The sequence below is a fragment of the Gekko japonicus genome, unplaced genomic scaffold (assembly GCF_001447785.1).
Source record: "Gekko japonicus isolate JY-2015 unplaced genomic scaffold, Gekko_japonicus_V1.1 scaffold1400, whole genome shotgun sequence".
In the NCBI taxonomy this organism is placed as follows: domain Eukaryota; kingdom Metazoa; phylum Chordata; class Lepidosauria; order Squamata; family Gekkonidae; genus Gekko; species Gekko japonicus.
This window is the reverse complement of record NW_015166462.1, coordinates 185,429-205,794: the sequence shown is the minus strand read 5'-3', so window position 1 is coordinate 205,794 and position 20,366 is coordinate 185,429. Positions and strand designations below refer to the sequence as shown.

At 50.5% G+C, this 20,366-nt stretch overlaps 2 protein-coding genes across 2 annotated transcripts in view; both read left to right on the top strand.

The window, feature by feature from the left end:
- LOC107111148 (myosin-10-like) overlaps window positions 1-5,148 on the top strand; it is a 69,355-nt gene extending 64,207 nt beyond the window's left edge. The window contains 3 exon segments of the mRNA XM_015412073.1: window positions 719-891; window positions 2,584-2,607; window positions 4,829-5,148. Of these exon segments, the coding sequence (XP_015267559.1) occupies window positions 719-891; window positions 2,584-2,607; window positions 4,829-5,021 (390 nt within the window). The 3' untranslated portion in view covers window positions 5,022-5,148.
- Window positions 5,149-11,551: 6,403 nt separating this feature from the next.
- ISOC2 (isochorismatase domain containing 2) overlaps window positions 11,552-20,366 on the top strand; it is a 16,819-nt gene continuing 8,004 nt past the window's right edge. The window contains 3 exon segments of the mRNA XM_015412071.1: window positions 11,552-11,594; window positions 17,684-17,804; window positions 17,806-17,856. Coding sequence (XP_015267557.1) covers window positions 17,709-17,804; window positions 17,806-17,856 — 147 coding nt within the window. The 5' untranslated portion in view covers window positions 11,552-11,594; window positions 17,684-17,708.

Genomic DNA, 20,366 nt, shown 5'->3' with positions numbered 1-20,366 from the left:
TCTACCCAACACTTCCCCTGCTTCCTACAACCCAGTGGTCACTGATCATTCTGGCTAGGGCTGCCAGCTTCCAGTGGGGGCTGGAGTTCTCCCAGAATTTGATCTCCAGACTTCCCCTGGAGAAACTGGTAGCTTCAAGCACTACCCAGGGCTATTTTGGGGCAGGAACGCACAGGAGCGGAGTTCCGGCTGGCTTCAGAGTTGGCCACACCCACTACAGCCAAAACCTCTGCGTGTGTGGCTACAGAGGGAAGGCCTGGAGAGCGACCCCCCTGGTGACTCCGAGGCAGGCGGGCCGGGGGGGTGGTCCTGGAAGGATCAGGGAGGCATTTAAATGCCTCCCTGTGCCTTCCCCGGCCTGTCCAAGGGCCAGCTTGCCTGGGCTCCCTACAATTGCGGAGCACCCGGGCAAGCCAAGAGAAGGCATGGGGGTGTGGCCTAATAGGCTAATGAGCTGCGCTGTCAGGTTGTGGCCTATTATGCTAATGAGTTCCTGCTGGGCTTTTTCTACAAAAAAAGCCCTGGCACTACCCCATAATCTCTAGGAATTTTCCAGGCCAAGGTTGGTGACCCTTGTTCTGGGTGAGCAAATGGACAAACAAGATGGTGGCTATATGTTGAATTTGCTCTTGCTGCTTTACGTCTAAGGTGCATCTGTTCTTAAGGATCTTCCTTGTGTTTACTTTATGCTTCGCTCTTCTCTTGCCTTATCTTGCAGGTTGAGAAGAGCCACCTGCGGCTGAAGCAGCTGAAGCGGCAACTGGAGGAGGCAGAAGAAGAAGCATCGCGGGCCAACGCCAGTCGCCGTCGCATGCAGCGTGAGCTTGAGGATGTCACAGAGTCTGCTGAGTCCATGAACCGTGAGGTCACCAGCCTGAGGAACCGCCTCAGGTGTGTAGCTGTATGTGGGCTGTGCTTGGCACTGGCTGGACTTGAATACAGAACCCCAATTTTGAATTCCATCCCTTGTGATAGTTCTCAGAGCAAGCTAAAGTGGGGACAGATCCAGCCGTGCCTTGCATGTCCTGTCTCTCCTCCCATCTCCCCATTCTTTTAGATGTTCCCATTTTGTCTGTCCTTTTCTCAACCTAACTGGTCATCACTTAGGTACACTGCCTGTCTTCCAGGGAGTGCACAACAGCTCTGTAAGGTAGACTGGGCTGAGAGATGGTAACTGGCCTAAGGCCTCTCAGGGTGAGCTCTGTGGCTGAACACATATCTGAACCCAGAGCTCTCTCGTTCATATCCAGAGGTCTATCCATTGCTTAGCACTGGCTATAGGAAAAGACCTGCCCGTGTTTGTTTTCTCCTTTTTGTGCTTATGTTCACTGGCATACAGACGAAGCAAAGAGGTGCATTCCCTCCCACTCCCCTCCAAAAGAAAGGTGGTGCTTCATGAGCCATCTTTGATCGGCCAGTTTCCTTAAGCCAGCGACACGTTCTAATCACTTCCCACAAAGGATCATTCCGTGGGGAGGCAGGCCTCAGAGGACAATGCTGTACATCCCCCCCCCCAACACAAAAAACACAAATTTAAGCAAGAAAAGTTTGAATACTCTCCCTCCCTTATAGAGACCCCCAGGGCTTTTTTTGTAGAAAAAGCCCAGCAGGAACTCATTAGCATAATAGGCCACGCCCAACAGCAGGAACTCATTAGCATATTAGGCCACACCCCTGACAACATAGCTCATTTGCATATTAGGCCGCACCCCCATGTCACCAGAAGTCTGGTCATCCAGCCACACCCACCTTTTGCTTCTTATTCTTTTTACCTTGTTTGTTGTCAAAACCCAGGGCTTTTTTTGTAGCAGGAACTCCTTTGCATGTTAGGCCACACACCCCTAATGTAGCCAATCCTAATGAGTTTCTGTTGTTGGGTGTGGCCTGTTATGCTAATGAGTTCCTGCTGGGTGTGGCCAATTTGGGAGCCAGCCAGAACTCCGTTCCTGTGCGTTCCTGCCCCAAAATAGCCCTGGAGACCCCAGATGTCCCAGCTTCCTTTCAGAACTGTCTTTCCTCCCTCTGAAGAACCCAAGAATTACTTGTCTGCTCATTTATGCACTTCATTTATACCCCACCTTTCTCCCCGGCGGGGATTCAAGGGGGCTTACATAATTCTTCTCTATTTTATCCCTTGAACAACCCAGTGAGGTGGCTTAGGCTGAGAGGCTGTGCCTGACTGGCCCCAAGGTCACCCAGCAAAAGCTTCCGTGGCAGCATGGGGATTCGAACCTGGGTCTCCCACATCCTAGGCTGACCCTCTAAGCACTTCACCATGCTGGCTGTCTGAATCCTGGTTCCTAGGCAACCACAAGGACTGTGCGAATCACAGCTCAGAGTCTCCTCTTCACGTTCTTTAACATTCTAGTGCCCCCCCCCCCATGAACTCAGCCGTTCGGTCTCCAGCCATGCATTCATCTTGCCTGGAACCCAGACACCACTTGCTCTTGGCCTCAGGCTGTCTACTGCCCTCTTCTTTCAGTGTGGGGGACTTTCCAGATCATTCTTTCATATTGGCATTTCTTTGTTTTCTCTCTTTCTCTCTTTCTCTCGTTACATTCCATCTTTTTCTCGACCCAACAGCAAGTTAGAGCGCCGGCAGCGGAAGTACGTTCTCAACTCCCCCCCCCGGTTGTTCTGCATGTGTGTGTGTGCTGTGCAGTGCAATTTCTAGAAGGGGGGGAGGGATGCGTGTTGTGCGTGTGCAGTTGTGGCTTCACCTTCTCCAGTAGGGGGTGCTGTAGAGAACCTGGCAGGGGCACGTCTAGCAACTTTGCTCTCGGTAGAGGAGGAGCGCTTGTTGTACCCACGACAGGGTAACGTGTGCTTCTCCAGTGTGAGCTTTCAGCTACTCCTGCTTTTGGCAAGAGGCAAGACAGTGACCTGGTAAGGCCTGTGCTTGACATCCATGGCTGCTTCGTTCCCAGTAGACAAGGTGCCGCTGGTAGTGAGCGTGATCAAGAGCATTTTTGGTCAGAAGAGCTTCAAGCCATTCCAGCCCCAAGAAGGGAGACGGGGCTCTCTAGATGCTCTCTTCTTCCAGAGGGGAGTAACGCTTCTTGTCTAACGCTGCTTGCTTGCTTGAATTTTGGTGGTGGTGGTGGTTATTTTTAATTTATCTCACTTTTCAACAAAAATCTGTCTTCCCAAAATAGCTTAGAGCAATCAATATTCAACGGGAGTCCAGCGGAACTAGCAAAAATTTGTTCCGGCATGAGCTTTTGGGAGAGGGTTTAGTCTTTTGAAGGTGGCCCCGGACTCCTATTTAATTTTGCTGCCACAGACCTCCGAGGGCTTGCCCATCAGGAATTAGTACTTAGAGTGGGCTGGTGTGGACTGTGTGTCAGTGAAACCCAGGGCCAGGCAGGCTCTGTCCTTCAGAGTATGAGCTGAAAAGCTAGGCCCAACAATGAGAATGGGAAGGGAAGCAGACTGTCTTGACCCCCAGGCACAAAGGCGAGTTGGTAACAGGAGCTTCGTGGTCTTTTCTTGAGTCCTAATGTGGAGATGGAACATCTGCCCGCTCGCCCTGGTTTCTCATGCAGCAGTGTCCTTTCTGGCAGGAAGGGGTGAAGCAGGCTTTCTGTAGCGACTCCGTTACCAGCAGAGATGGCCCTTCCTGGGTGGAAAAGCAGCACAACTTCCCCTGGGCTCCTCCGGCTGGTGGCAGAGGTGGGAAGGGCGTTTTGTTCACTACAGCCGGCAAGCAGCACTTAAGCTGACCGTGCAAAGCCGTCTCATGCCCATTGTAAATAGGGCGGGCACACACCCTCCTCCCTTTAAAAACAAGAAGGAAGAAGGCAGAGGTGTCAGGTGACCAATTTGTGTGCAACTTAAATAGGCTCTCCAGAACATACCCAGTGCGTTGCAGCTGCCAGGAAACCATTCTGACCTGTTGCGAGTGCTAGTCTGAGTGCTTATAAACTGTGGGGAAAGGAAGGCCCGAGGAAGAGAGGAGCCGGAGCTCTTGCATGGCTTTCCTGCCTGCTCCAGCAAGCAAGATGGCAGTGCTACTAGATTGAGAGACGCATCCTAAACTTTCCAGTATTGGCTTCAGATCGATCGCTGGCTGGCCACATAAAATGCCTGTGGTCAGTTGTCCCCTCAAGTACCTCTGATGCAAAACCAGCTTTGCCTTAACGTCGTTCATTTAATCCCACAAGTGCCAATACGAATAGGCTGTGAACGTCTTCAGGACTGGAGGAGCTTCCCAGTCTCAGCGAGAGCAAGCCGAGAACTTCGGCGTCTCCCCGAGAGGCAGTGCTGCTCTAGTGGATGCAGCAGGAGCATTTGCAGGGCCGGCCCCAGCTAATTTTGCACCCTAGGCAAGGATCCCTTCTGGCGCCCCCCGTGCGCCGCCCCCTCCCCCCGTGCATCGCCCCCCCCATGCTGGTTAGGGCTGCCGCCCTCCCTCGGGTGCTGCTGCTGCCACCGGCCAGAGGATTTCTGCACCGACTGACCCACTTTGCCCAGCTCCTGCCTCGCCCAGCACCTTTCCCGGCTCCTGCTGGCGGAGCCTCCCACAGGCTGGCAGGACGCAGGACTGGGCCACGCTGGGTAGGGGGGCTTTTGGCAAGGGGGCAGGGTGCAGTTTGGCGCCCCTAAGGGCCGGCCCACTCTAGGCGAACGCCTAGTTTGCCTAGTGAGCGAGCCGGCCCTGAGCATTTGCTAGAGAGAGGCTAGTCCGGGGTAGGGGCAGGGGCGCTTGGCGGCGCTTGGAAGACGGCTACCCGCGAGAGACGTGCCACACGCCAACCGAGAGTTGCTAAGTAAGAACTTCACACTTTGACCGTGGTTTCTTTTTGTCTCCCTCCCTCCACCACCCCAGGCGTACACCTCTGAGTTTCACCACCCGAACCGTGCGGCAGGTCTTCCGCTTGGACGGCGTTTCGGACGAGGAGACCGAGGACCCGGAAAGCGACTCCCCTTCTGCGAATCACCAGCCCTCCCAGCCCCCAGTTTCCTCTCAGGGGCAGCCACAGCAGCCGCCCCCACCTGCTGAGGCGGCCCAGACAGAATGAGGGAGGGTGTGTGAGACCCCCCCTGGTGGGTGGGGGCGGATCTTGGGGTGTAGGGATCCCGCCCAGTCTTGCGCACTGTCTGAAATGAATACAGGAATTTGAATACAGGAATACAGTAACGGGGGGGGGGAGGCCTCCCCTCCTGCCCCCCCCTCCACTCCCCTAGCCCCGCTGCCAATCCTGGCTCCTCTTTTAAGGATCTCCTCGCTAATTTGAGTGAGACCTTCTCATATCAGGATGCACTTTAATATCCACCACCCCTGAGGGGTGGCATTGGGATGGGGTAGGTGGGGGGTCAGGATTTTAACTATATCCCTTCTAACAGAAAACACAGGCATAGACACAGACACACACCCCAACTCAAATAGCCAATCCCTCTCCTGCACTTTTCGTCCCCCACCCCCGTGACCTTCTTCATCCCCCACCCCACCCCTTCCAGTTCCAGTTGGAGCATAAAGGAACCTTCTTCCCAGTCTAAAATGTTGTGAGCAGGTTGATGGACACAGACTGGAGGCAGCAGGCGGCCTGGCCTGACAGCGCAGCTGCTCCTGGGGCAAAGAGGCCGGTCTGTCCCACCGTCCCTCTGTCTGGGCCATCCAGCCCTAGTGGGGGGGGGAGGGCACAGGGGTTTTTTCACACACTTGCGTTACTGCATGAAATGGTCCTCGGTGACCTTTAGGATTGCTGGTTTCCCTCCCACACCCAGCCTTCAGTGGGGGGTAGGGTTGCCAGATCCAGCTTGGGAAACTCCTGGAGGATTTGGGAGTGGGGCCTGGGGAGGACGGGGACCTCAGTGGGGTACGAGGCCATAACAGTCCACCCTCCAAAGCGGCCGTTTTCTCCAAGGGAACTAGTCTCTCTGGTCTGGAGATGAGCTGGAATTCTGGGGGATCCCCAGGCCCCACCTGGAGGCCGGCATCCCTAGGTGCTCCTCGTGTCCCTTCCCGTAAAGGTCATGTGAAAATTATCATCGCCAGAAGGATGTTTCTTCCAGCACACCGTGGCCGGCTGCTGTTTTCTGAATCTCCTCCAGCACCTGCCCTGACTGTGGGCAAAAACAAAGACTGAACTGGAAACCTTTCATCTCCTGGCCTGCCTTCTCTGGGAACCTACCCTCTCAACATATCGTTTGCCAGCAGTCAAGAGCACTTTGATCTGCCCCCCCCCTCCTTTCCCCGGTCCCTCCTTCTCCTTTAAACCTGCTGGGTCTTTTGTTTTGTCTCAGCCTAGTCAGGAAGATAGGATTTGCAAACCCCATCCTTGGTGAGCCCTACCCAGCCATCTCCTGGGCTGCTGCCTTGCGGGTGACTGTACCACGCATGGATTCTCAAAGGCTCTGTGTTCTCTTTCCAAAAAGAGAGTCAGGCCTCAAGAACTGTAGATGCACGTTCTGAAAACGCCCCAGCTGCATCTGCAAAAGCATCCAATGGCCGTTGCTTCTGCTACTCTTTGCTTGTGGCCTCCTGCCATGGTATCGCACCTTACGGGGTGGGGTGGGGGAATACCCCTAGTTCGGCAAGCATTCAAATGTTAGGCTAAGTAATAAGGCATGCAGTTGAGCAGATGCATGCAAAATAAGGGTGATTGCTTATTGCTGAAATAAGCACAGAATTTTAATTTCCTTTGTGGAGAATTTGGAAAGGGAGGGAGGGAGGGAGGGAAGAAGAGTACAAAGAGTGTGGATTATCTCTGGCAGCTTTCCTTCTTCTCTCACTCACCAGTGGGAATACAGTAGTTGGAGGACTCCCCAAATCCCATTGGGGACTAGGGCCATATTCTCAAAATGCTTCACTCTGTGCTTGTGTTGAATGCTGAACATGACCCATCTTCACCTATCCTAGAACAAGTTCTGTTTACTCAGAAGCTCAGCATCGCTTTACATGTGACCCTCGCACACAGGTAATCTCCACCTGTGGGCAAAAGGCATAGGCTGTTGTATGTGAAAATGGTGCGGATATCCCCTCTTAACTGCGTTTCCTTGGGAACTGCTTACACATATAGGGGGGAAAGATACTACCCCAGGACAGAAGCAATCTTGAAGTCCCTGATTATCCAGGGGTTCATTTTCCTCACTAGCTTTTGTGTACCGCCTTGATGAAGGCAAGGTAGCTAACCTTAGTCTTCTGGAGGAGGCTGTGACAGTGAAATGGCTTTGGGGTATCCCAAGCTTAAGAACTTTATGAATACTTGGCATTAGAGCATTCAAAGTGCTTGTATGTGCATTATCTCAGTAAGCTTCAGGGATCATTTCCTGCAGGAGCGCACAGGAGCGGAGCTCCGGCAGTAAAGAGCCCAGGGGGCAGGCGCATGCAACAAGCCCCACCCCCTGTTCCCAGCAGCCCTCGGTCAGAGCAAGAAGCAGCCAGGTAAGTTGCAGAGCTCTCCCCGGCCCCCCGGTCCAAAACAGTCCAGTGGCACCTTTAAGACCAAGTTTTATTCAGGTGCAAGCTCTCCCTCCTCTGCGAGGACAGATCTGCACATTCCCCCTACCCCCCAATAGCTAACAATCCAAAACAGTCCAGTGGAGCCTGAGCGGTGGGTGTTGCCTTCTGACACACTTCCGGTGATGTCAGGGGGTGTGGCATATGCAAATAAGTTATGCTACTAAGTTATGCTAATGAGCTCCTGCACCTCTTTTTCTACAAAATGACCCCTGCTGGTAGGTATACATTTTTGCCCTTCTTGTCCTCTTAACATCCCTGTGGATAGAGACCAGTGAGGCCGAGAGAAGAAAGTGACTCACGGTCACTGAGTGAGTTGCTTGGCTGAGACAGACACTCTCACCACGACACCACAGTAGCTCTTCCGTACATGAAACACTGCACACTGTAAGCTCGTGTTTAGCAGCAGGTAGGTAGTGAGGCCCTGACCTGGATGGGCCAGGCTAGCCCAATCTTCTCAGATCTCAGAAGCTCAGCAGGGTTGGATGGGAGGCCACCGAGAAAGCCCAGAGTCCCTACGCAGAGGCAGGCAATGAGGGCAAGTCACCTCAGCTCACCTCTTGCCTTGAAAACCCTATGAGGTCACCATAAATAGGCTACAACTTGACGGCACTTTCCACCACCAGGTAGTAAAGAATAAAAGTCCGGCCCAATACTGGTTCGGCGTAGTCAGTCTTAGTTGCTCAGAGCGCAGGGTTTGCAAATCCTACCTTTGACTCTTGGAAAGAGATCCAGATTGACGCTCTTACGCTCTTCTGGCTCCAGGAGGTGGTTCTGGGGGTGGGCCTGCCTTCTCTCCTTGTTATTATTTTTTTTGCATGGTGGTTTCTTGTCTTAAATTTGTGTTAATCCTATTATTATTATTGTATTATTTGTTTCTAACAGATATTTTTCTTTTGAGCAATTTTATTTTTTCCCTCAAACCCAGGGGGTTTGCATTTTTTTTTTTTAATCTGTGTCCCCCATTTTGTTTGGTTTTTTCCCCTCCTTGCTGGCTTGCATCTGTTTGGAGTTTCTTATCCTGATGTAAAAGGCCATAGCAATTATCCTGTTCCTTTTTTGTTAAAAAAGAAGAAAAAGAAGAAAAAGAAATACTTTTTAAGAAAAAGTATGTCTTCTATTAAAAGCTCATCTCAGTTACCAGATGGCTGATTTATTTTGGTTTTTGTTACTGAGTTAAATAACGTCATAAATAGTCCACGCTGAAAATGTCAGTCTCCCAGCTGAAACTCTACAGTGGGTCATTGGCGCAAATGCCTTTCTGCGGGGCAAGGATTCGTCCGCCAACAGGGGTGCTTCTAGACCAGTAAAAACAACTATGCCATCCCCTTTATTTTGCTTTTGGGTCAATTGCTAGAAAAGCAAGGAACACAATTAGGGGTTTCTTCTCACTTGGCTTTTTATTAAAAAGCTGTTTACTTTAGTTGCACTAGATTCTGTCCTGGTCCACTAGTGGTTCCAGGGCTATAATGCTAGTTCTGTTGCAGACTCTGCACCCTCTGATCCAAAAGGGTCCTCTCCCTCCCCCATGTACCAGAATGTTTGATCTCAAGACTTGGTGACCAAAAGTTGCTGGTGGCTCTTTCTCCTTCCATTTGTCACCTATCAGCCTGGCCAGTTAGGGACATACCAGCCCTTCACCAGCCGCACTGAGGCAAAATCAGAGCAGGCAGGGCTTTTCTTTACGAGGGGGGTAAATACCTGAGTCTCACATAGGGAGGCGGGGATCCTACCAGCAGTGGAAACAATACCATGTTTCAGTGTTTCAAATTATCAGATTGTTTTCCTTCCAAGCCAGTAACACCAGTCAATAAAACTATAACCCCAGGAAAAAGTGTGTAATTTCAGCAGTTTTTGGTTAGCCTGCGCTCCATTTACTGGCTTGTTGCCTACACTGGAGGGATTGGTTCTTACTGCCTTGGTTTGGCCTGAAACTTCAATCCAATATTCAACCTATTCTTTCTCTTTCCCCATCCCAAGGCAGCCCAAGGAATCTTGTTGATAGCCCAGTCTATAGCAGAAGCGAACACTTCATGGCCTAAATCAAGTTTTGATTGGGAGTCTTGCCAGAATTGTTTTGGGAATCCCACTAATGAGGGATTAAATGGGAGGTTTCTATTTGCTGAAAGAGGGCTGTATGCTGCGAGGGAATCAGAGTGGCTTCTCTGAATTTTTGACACAATGTAATGTAACTTCTTTCTGCCTGGCTAATTCAGGAACAGGACTTGCAAGAGGCATTGGTTTAAAATAAACATTCCTGAAACTCGCCCTTCCCACCGTACGGAACAAGGCAACAAAACCGATGCAGCTAACGCATAAATATAGCCACAAACAGGAAACTGCATCAAGTCATCTCCCTGAGCTCTGTTAAACAACTGGTTCCCACTTGCAACGCTTGGTGCTGTGTGAAGTCTCTCTCTCGAAAGGATCCAGATCCAACAAACTCTGCAATGCACTAACCAGACTACAGCCTGCATCTTGACATACGTAGACTTTATAAAAGGCAATAAGAGCCCAGAAAATCTTTCCAAGTTCCCCGGCTACCAGGCCAGCCTCTTCCCCTGCTGCCAAGCTCCATGCACTGACACGGCCCCTACTCGTTTAGCCCAACTTGTGTTTGAAATTACACTGTCAAGTATAGATTTTTTATGCTAATCTTATGCACATTTATCTGTGCTTTCCTAAAAGAAAAAAGATGGTATTGACAGAGGGTGAAGTGAGGGGGACCTTGAAGTCTCAGGCCTCTCTGTTCTCGCAAGGGCCAGTATGCTTCTATGGGGTCTCTGGTTTAGTACTGAGTTGGGGGTCCCTGGTGTTCTCTGCAGCAATTTCTGCTACCAGGCAAGCTTTCTGCAAGATGCAGTACTCTTTCTCCAAACTGCTGCATCGCTATTAGCATTTTGGGGATATTTAGGCGCCTCCAGACTGAACCCCTCAAAGAAATTGCTTTGGAAGTCACCAAATGTGTGCAAGCCAGGGACCTAATCAATACCTTCAGGGAAACAGTTCGGATTTTACTGCAGGCGGAGAATACCGGGATGGAATGCTTAAAAACTCCCTCCCTGTTGAAAGTTAGGTCCTCACAGAGAGAGGAGGAAGTAGTCTAATTACCTCCCTGCTGTGATTTTTGTGTGAGAAGGATTTGTTAAAGAACCTGGGGAAATACTTCACTATGTCATCCTGCATCTGTTAAATAACAGATTCCAAGGTTGACTAGATTATATTCTTGGATTATTTTGTGTTTGGTCACCAACATACCATTTCAAACCTGTAAAATCAACCACATCCTACATATGAGTACCTTTTGTACCTAATACCAGTGTCTGTTATTTCTATGCAATAACAGTACTGTTGCCTGCAACCTATGCAGTTTTATACTTTACAGAGGAACATGTAGTTTTTCATCATACAGAAATCTGGTATGACACAGTGGAGTAGGTGGTCCATTTCAGAATAAATATTTCTTTCACTGCCCATTCCACACTGTTACCTCTTCCCTCTAGGTGTCCCTTTTTAGACAGCTGGAGAGAATGCAGACCTTGATTTCTGTTTCCATTCTGAAGAGCATCAGAGTAATCAGGATGTTTGATTTCATCTACAGCGAGAACTCTGAGCACACACAGTTGGAAACTTACCACGAAGTGAACATACATAGATGGGAACGGTGTGTAAAGCCCAAGAACCGCTAGAGCGAAAAATCGCACGCAGGCTCCTTGCAGTAAATTGTGACCTAAAGTCGGGTCAATCATAACACGTGTCGAATAAAGTGAGCATTTGACCGTGTGCAAAACACCTTCTGACAAGCCATCTAGGCCACAGGCATTGTGAAGGGGAAATAACATGACCGCCAACATCTTTTTAAAGAAGGCAGGGAACCATCCACTGCATCATGGCTCCGCTGGTTTAAAATAAAAACAAACCCCTTTAAGCAATTCTCGCTAGGACACTTTAGGAACGCGGCGCTGTCGCCTCTGCATCGAACGCGAGAAGAAGGGACGCCATTGGCTGAGAGCGAGGGAAGAGTTCCATGACAAGAACCCTTAGTTTTTGTGTGAGCCTATTGGGCGGCTGAAGGCGTGGCTCCAGCCCCTGATTGGTTAGCGAATCAAACGGTGGAGACTCGGGATGAAAGGTGAGATGGGGGGGGGGAGAGGTAAACTAAGTAATTCGAAGTGGTTAATTCGAAGTGATATTGAGGAGGGCGAATCCGCAACCTCCTTGAAGTCGGCGTTTGTGTGAACGGTCAGGTACTCCAGCTTTCATCTGCACTTCGACATATTTTGTGGTTAATAATTCTGCGTTTATGGGGGGGGGGGCGTCATTTTGTTAATCTTTAAAATGCTACTGGACTCCTGTTTAATGCTTCTACCTAAGTATACATAGGATCGGGCGGTGTGCATTGCGCACCCCCAATTCATTGTCCCGAATCCCGATCCTTTTCTGGAGTAAACAACTCGGACAATCTAGTCTCTTCCTTTGTACTCCCTGTTGGCCCTTGTTGCTTTTTGGGTGGGGAGAAGGGAACCGAACCTCGTCCCGCTGATGGCGGCGGGAGGAGAGGGCAGACTCGTTTGCCTTCGCTTCTGTCGGACTGCGACCCCGCTGCTCTCTCTCGCTCACAGGAGTGAAGTCTTGTTTCCCACACGTCAGCTCGTCCTTCCTCCAAGGTGGTCTTTCTGCACTTCCCCTCCCTCCCTTTTTGGGGACAGAAAGCGATAGTGATCCCCCCCCACACACACACACAGTTTAGAAGTAACACGAAAAAGATATATAAATTCCTAATCCTCCCATGATCACAATGTATTGTTCCGGATTCGAAGCAAAGTTTGAGTCCAGTGGCACCTTTAAGACCAACAAAGTTTAATTCTGGGTCTAAGCATTCGTGTGCAAGGCATGCTCACTTCGTCAGATGCTTTTCCTGCTCTTCTTCCGCTGTTAAAAATGCCTTTTCTCTATTTTCTTCCTCCACTCACTCTATGAGACGTTATCACAGTCCAGTCTTCCCCCTTTACATTTCCAGCCTGAAAAGTACTGAGAAACGTTGAGTGATTCCAGCAGAGTACTTTTATTAGGATAGAACAAGACAAAGAACTGCCGGCTCGCAGGCCGGTATATATGGCCAGAAAACCCGCCACCAAAACACACCCTCTACTTCCTATAGGCTATTTACAGTAGCTGAGAGTCCCATAGGCTCTCGGCTGCGGACCTGGCCCTCTGATAGGTGCGGGCTAGGATCCGTTTGGCTATTGTTCTCCCTGAGCGAAGCTTCAGGGCTTTGCTTGACCGCATGGCCCAACGGTCGCGCACGTGGTAATGGCGGAGTACATTACACAGCCTGTTCCACTTATTAAGCGGCTACCCTGCACCCTCTCTTCCTGGCAAGCGAGAATATGTTTCCAGTTGCCAACTCTGGTTTGGGACATTCCTGAAGATGTGGGGTGGAGCCTGGGGAAGGCAGGGTTTGGGGAGGGGAGGGTCTTCAGAAGAGTATAATACCACATGGCCCACCCTCCAAAGCAGCTGTTTTCTCCAAGGCAGCTGATCTCTGTACTTTGGAGATCAGTTGCAATTCTGGGAGATGTGCAGGCCCTAGCCAGTTTAGTGTGCTGGTTAAGAGTGGTGGACTCTAATATGGAGACCCGGGTTTGAGTCCCCATTCCTCCACATGCAGCCAGCTGGGTGACCTTGGGCCAGTCACAGTTCTCTCAGGGCGCTCTCAGCCCCATCGACCTCACAGAGTGTCAGCTGTGGGGAGAGAAAGGGAAGGAGATTGTAAGCCGCTCTGAGTGAAGGGTGGGCTATAAATCCAGCTTCTTCTGCCAGATGTTGGCAAGGCAACTGTACCCGAGGCTTCTCCATAGCCGTCGGCCTGGTTAAAGATTGCATGGGGTCAAAGAGTGAAGCGAATTCAGTGAGCCGCCCTGGCAAGATAAAGGCCTCTTGTGTCCTAGGGGTCAGTGCTGATTGTGTAAATAACATTAGAGTCCTTGCCCCTGGAGAACCATGCAGTGCCCCAAGAATGGCACAAGAAAGGTGGCAAGCTTGAGTGGGGTCCATGGCATAAGAAGAGCCCTGTTGGATCAGGCCAAAGGGCTATCTAGTCCAGACTCCTGCTTTGCACAGTGGCCAGTCTCATAACTCCCCGTCTCTCTCCCGCATGACTTCCACCTGTGCTCTTTGCATCACCTTGGGCTCCCTGTGCTTTTTGCTCCAGGTTGGGTTCCCACCTGCAGCAGAATCTTTTTGCACTTTCACACTGGAACCTTACCCATCCGTTGTCTTTCTGTGGTGCCTCTGTCCTTTTTCAAATCACCTCTGATCCAGTGTCCCCTGCAGTCATGCACCCAAAGCATGTTTGCCTTCTGCGTAGAAGGTATCCTGCGCTTTAAAAGATGCTGGCCACTTTTGTTCTGTTTTCTTTGCTGCGTCCCGCTGCAGCCACCATACCATTCCCACCGGGGGGCTTTTAAAAAAAGATTCGCAGTAGCTAGATTGCCATTATGTTATAACAGTTTCTCTGTTAAGCCCTCTGAATTCCCAGCTTGATGGTTTAAGGGCAAACCTCTGGGCCTTTTCACTGCTGAGAGACACCTTTTCCCTTCTATGTCCACAACAAAAGGGACTAGAGAGGTATTATTTTAAAGGAAGTTCCTGTAGCCACTGCATGGAACTCGCAGCCCCAGTAGCAAAGGGAAAACGACAGGGAACTGTTGCTGTGTAGAAAACTCCCTGGTGAAGGCACCCACAGCATGACTAAGGCAGTGCCTGTCTCAAAACCGGACCTAAACCCAGACTGAAATGGGTGTTTTGCATTTGCGTGTGTTGGTACCCGTGCCTAGAAGCCATGGCGACTTCTGGCAACTCCTACTGGGGCATGGAGGATATTCAGAGAAGTGGCTTGATAGCTGCCTCTGCCTCCCGGTCCTGGTATTCTCTGGAGGTTGAGAGCCAGTTTGGTGTAGTGGTTAAGTGTGCGGACTCTAATCTGGGAGAACCGGGTTTGATTCCCCACTCCCCCACTTGCACCTGGCTGGATGGCTTTGGGCAAGCCGTAGTTCTGATAAGAGCTGTTCTTGAAAACGAGCAATTTCTGTCAAGAGCTCTCTCAGCCCCACCTACCTCACAGGGTGTCTGTTGTGGGGAGGGGAAGGGAAAGGAGTTTGTAAGCCGCTCTGAGACACCTTTGGGTTGTGAAGGGTGGGGTATAAATCCAAACTCTTCTTCTTCATCATCCAGATACTTGCCAAGGTCTGCCCTGCTTAGCTTCCATGATCTGATGAGATCGGGCTTGCCTGGGATGAAAAGGGTGTTGATGATTGGTCTCATCCAAAATGACCTGGACCTGAACCAGTACCACCTGCTCAGCCCTCTTGCCCCAGTAGGGAATATGTGTGGCTGGTCTACAGGCATGGAAATCCTCCGAGAGTCCAAGGAAGACTTCTGTAAGAAGGATTTCGCCAGCATTTCATAAATGGGCCCTTCTGCTCTCTGAGTGAAGCAGTCACTAGCGCCCGACCATGCAAGCAAAGGAGGTGGGCCTCTTGGGCGCCAGGCATTACGAGGCACCAAATTAGAAGGAAGTGGGTTTGTTTTCTTTATCTGAAACAAGATTGATGTTATCTGTTAGAAACAGAAGTTCCTTCTGGTTTTGTCTATATTGAAAGGGGAGGGAGGCAAAGTCATCATTTGGCTGGCAGTGGTGGAAAGTGGTGGACATTACAAGTCACAGTGGCCTTCTGGTGGCCACTCGTAGGATTCTCAATCATCATTTGGCTGGCAGTGGTGGAAAGTGCCGTCCAGTCACAGTGGCCACTCGTACGCTTCTCAAGGCCAGAGATGTTCAGAGGTGGTTTGCCATGGCCTGCCTCCACGTCATGACCCTGGGGCTCCTTGGAGGTCTCCCATCCAAATACTAGCCAGGGCCGACCCTGCTTAGCTTTCAAGATCTGAAAAGCCTGGGCTGTCCAGGTCAGAGTTACCATTTTGGTGTAGTGGTTAAGAGTGGCGGACCCTAATCTGGAGAACCGGGTTTGATTCCTCACTCCTCCACATGCAGTCAGCTGGGTGACCTCGGGTCAGTCACAGTTCTCTCAGAGTTGTTCTCTCAGAGCTCTCTCTGCCCCACCTACCTTACAGGGTGTCTGTTGTGGGGAGAGGAAGGGGATGAGATTGTAAGCCACTCTGAAACCTCCCCCCACCCCCCCGAGTGAAGGGCAGGGTATAAATCCAACTCTTCCCCTTCTCCTCCGAAAAGCCTTTGACCAGTCCTGGTAGTTACTCTTCCCTGGACCCAAGCTTGTCACGCCCTTCTGGTCCACTGGAAGAAAAGGTGAGCATGGAGTGATAACCTGCACGTCTCCAAGCAACCTGTCCCCATCCTCAAAGGTGTAGAAACTGAAAGGTCCAAAAGAGTATGCCGCTAGTTGAATTATTCACCAGCAGAGGGCACCACTTCCCTTTCTTCTGGCCCCAGCTGCACCTGGGTTGTAGGGTCTGGGCTTTGGACTCAGCTGATTTAAGAAAGATCTGCTTTCTCTTGACTTAAACTACATCACCGTTATGCAGAATGATGAGACATACAAGGGCAGACCACCCCGGCTCATCTCTTGCCGTGAAAGCACTCTGAGGTCAGCATAAGTCGGCTGTGACTTGCTATTTAAAGTTTATTTAAAACATCTTTTATCTCATCTTTCCACCCAATCAGGGTTGCCAAGGCGGGAAACGTAAACATTAACCGCACTTCCCACTGCCAACTTGGGCACAATTAAATCTGAGTTGCGTGTTAAACCTACACTTAGAGTCTCTTAATTGATGGATCTCTGTGAAACGTTAGACTTACGCCTGCTTGTGGAAAGACTCTTTTGAGGTGAAAGGTTGTTAGTGTGGCACAATGATTCATACGCTGTGTTGCTGTTATGGGCTTGCCACTGAGACCCTGGGACTGGCAAGCCACCCCATGCCCTGGGGGTCCATCCTGGGGCTCCGGGAGATGCCCATCCTGGAGTTATCAGCCACTCCACCTGGCTAGGCAGTTTGGTAGTCCTCTTTTTTTTTGGGGGGGGGTGCTCACAAACTACCTGAGCTCTGCAATTTGAACTGCTCTCAAGTGATGAATGACCGTGCATAAGCGAACAGGCACCTGGGTGAGCTCTGACTCACAGTAGCGCGTGCTGGAATAAGTGTTCGTTCTTAAGGATTTTACTGGGATTCTGTTTGATTTTGCTACAGCAGGCGAACCTGGGAGTAAACAGACGAGGACGTTCTCCTCTGTCACCTTAGTTACGGGGGGGTGGAGCAATTTGCTTTCTTAAGGAGTACCTCTTGCTTCTGAAAAGCTCCGGATTCTCAATTGTCGCCAAAGAAAGAAACAGGTGCATCAGCAACCAGACGTGGATGGGTCTGTAACTACCAAACTGAATGTGTTTCAAGGCGAGCTGAGAGGGGGCTGGGCAGGGGTGTGAACAGAAGATATTGTTACCTCCCCCTTCCTCCAAGCCCCTGCCATGAAGGAGGCTAGACCAAGGGACTGGCCCTGTGTCCCAATGGGTGGGAATTCAAGCCCAGTTGCTTTAACCACCACACCCACATCGGGTCTCACAGTGCACATGCCCTATTTAGATATAAACTAATACTAATAATAAACTAATAATAAAAGGAGCTGCGGTGGCTCAAGTGGTTAGGACGCTGAACTGCAGGCTGTGGAAGGTCAGTTGTTCAGCAGTTTGAGACCCGAGTTGCCGCATGACGGAGTGAGCTCCCGTCTCTAGTTCCAGCTCCTGCCAACCAAGCAGTTCGAAAGCAAGAAATTGCAAGTAGATAAATAGGTACCACTTTGGTGGGAAGGTAACAGCGTTCCATGCGCCTTGGTGTTTAGTCATGCCGGCCACATGACCACGGAAACATCTTCGGACAGCGTTGGCTCTTTGGCTTTGAAACGGAGATGAGCACCGCAACCCTAGAGTCGGATTCAACTGGCTTTCGAGCAAGGGAACCTTTACCTTTACTAATACATTTTAGTTACTGACTTTGCCAGTTCTTCACAAGCTTCCTTGTTAAGTGAAAATGTAATGTATCATTAGGAAACTTGATCTGATCGATTGGCCCTTTTCCTCCTGGGAAATCAGAAGAATGATTCAGATTGCTTTGGCACAAACTGGCCGCCATCTGTCCTCCAGGGGGAGCTGTTTCAGAGCTCTGAATGAGGACTGTTTCTCTTTTCAGAGTCCGCAGTCGCCTCCTCACAGAAATGTCTGCCTGCCGGCTTGGAAAAGTGTTTCCCAAGACAAGCATCCTGTTCTTGTGTGATATGCAGGAGACATTCCGGCCGAACATAAGCTACTGTCAACATCAGCTACTTCCCTCAGATTGTATCTGTGGCAGCTCGAATGCTGAAGGTATAAGAGGCGCGGGGAGGGTGGCTGCGCTTCGGGGAAGAGGACGGAGGGCGGATCCAGAATCCGGGATGGCGGAGAGGCTGTTCCTGTGTTAGGCGGCTTTGTTAGTGTTGGGGAAATGAGGAGGGCAGGAACCTTCTCATGCACTCCCATCTCCACTGTGTTCATTTTGGGGACGAGAGAAGCTGGCTCCCAAATTTCAGAGAGAGAGAGATGTTCTGAACCAAAACTCAGTTTATTCCCTTGCACACTCTTAAGTCAGAAAACACTTTTGTAGCATTTCAGTATTCAACACTGAATATTTCAACACAATCCCAATACGTAAACTGTGCACTTGTCATTCTATAAAGGACATCCTATAAAAGATGATGATGATGATGATGAGATTGGATTTATGCCCCGTCCTTCACTTGGAGTCTCAGAGCGGCTTACAAACTCCTCTCCCTTCCCCTCCCCACAACAGACACCCTGTGAGGTGGGTGGGGCTGAGAGAACTCTGACACAAACTGCTCTTTTTCAAGGACAGCTGTGCCAGAGCTTGTGACTGACCCAAGGTCACATCAGCAGGTGCAAGTGGAGGAGTGGGGAAATCAAACCCGGTTCTCCCAGATTAGAGTCCGCACACTTAACCACTACACCAAAGATATCCCTGGTTGCTCTGTCAAGACCCATAAACGGTAGGGTGGTTGATCAGAACAACCAGGAACAAAACTAAATTCAGACATGAAGTACTCTCCCCCCCACACACATAGGAGCTAATGTAACTGTCAGTCAAGTCTGTGATGAGCATTTGACGTGTACCACAAAGTCAGCCCCTTTCTTTCTATCTCTGGGTCAGGAAAGTCAAGGAAAGCTGTATTACGCTAGGGTGACTCAGAGAGTCAAGGAAGCTCGTTGCAGATACTCTGTCTGTTTAGAATCTGATAGTGACTCCTGACTGCTGCAAAGTATAAACATTCCCAGAAGGCAAAAGGCACGTGAGTCAGAGTCGTGTACAGCGAAGGCCACAGCACTCGGCAGAGTCCTGAAGCTTCCGGGGAACAGAACCAAAGGTTCAACGATAAAGCTGATTACTATAGAAATTAAAGTATCATAGGTGTACCAGAGGTTTTGCAGAGTTCTAGCCGAGGACTGGGGCTCAATCCAGCCCTAATTCCACGACAATTAGTTTATTCAGATTGAATTGGGGGTATTTTGTCTCTCTCTGTATCTGTCTCCTGGCGATGCAATGGAGTGGCAGAGCCACTGCCCGACTGCTGTGGCTGAATGGAACGAATTGAAACGGAACCCTGACAAAGCAGAGGTAATTCTGGTTTGGAAACCTGAGGTCTTGAAGGACATTGGGCTTTCCACTTTCAGTGGGGTTCAGCTAACGCTTGAAAGCCGGGAGGTTGTACTGGAGCTGGCATCACTGCTGGAGAAGCAAGGTAACACCTCTGCACCCACAAAAAAGGCTTTCTTCAAACGTAGTTTAGCCCAGAAGATGGCCCGTTTAGCCACCTGGATCCATGCTGCGGTGAACATCAAGACTAGACTACTGTAATGCACACTACACAGGTCTCCCCTCGAAGTCAGCACAGAGGCTCTGGTTGGTGCAGAGTGCTGCCACTTGGTTATGATCAGAACCTAGCTGGAGCATGCAAGTTACAGCCAATGTTCCCTCTAAGCCGTGGAGTCTCATGAGCAAAAATTCTACTTTGTGAGCTCCTGGCATTAAAGTTGTGAGCGAGCAATTTGGCTGCTGCATAAATTAGTTTGCTTTGGAGCCCTCCTTCCTGAGCTAAGATAAAAATGTCTGAGCCAGAGGCTAAAAAACTGTGAGCTAGCTCACACTAACTCAGCTTAGAGGGAACGCTGGTTACAGCCATTCTGCAGTCACTCCCGTTGGCTGCCCGTCGGCTGCCAGGCTCAGTTCAAGGTATTAGCTGTCACGTATGAAGCCTTTCGTGGCCTGGGGGCGCCGTATTGGCAGGACCGCCTCACTTCCTATGCTTTGCCATGACAACTTTGCTCACCTGAGCAGGACCTGCAGCAGCCAGCTGTACAGGTGGATTCTCTGTTGTAGCCCTCACCCTGCAGAATGGCCTACCTAAGGGGCCCAAGAAGGGCCCCACACTCACAGGATCAGAGAATCACAGAGTTGGAAGGGGCCTTACAGGCCATCTAGGCCAACCCCCTGCTCAGTGCAGGATCAGCCTAGAGAGCATCCCTGACAAGTGTTTGTCCAGCTGCTGCTTCAAGACTGCCAGTGAGGGGGAGCCCACCACCTCCCGAGGCAGCTGATTCCACCGTTGCACAACTCTTGCTGTGAAAAGGTTTTTCCTAATATCCAGCCGGTACCTTCCTGCCCTTAATTTAAACCCATTCTTGCGAGTCCTCTCCTCTGCTGCCCACAGGAACAGCTCCCTGCCCTCCTCTAAGTGACAGCCCTTCAGATACTTCAAGAGAGCCAACATGTCCCCCTCTCAACCTCCCCTCCTCCAGACGGAACATTCCCAAGTCCCTCGGCC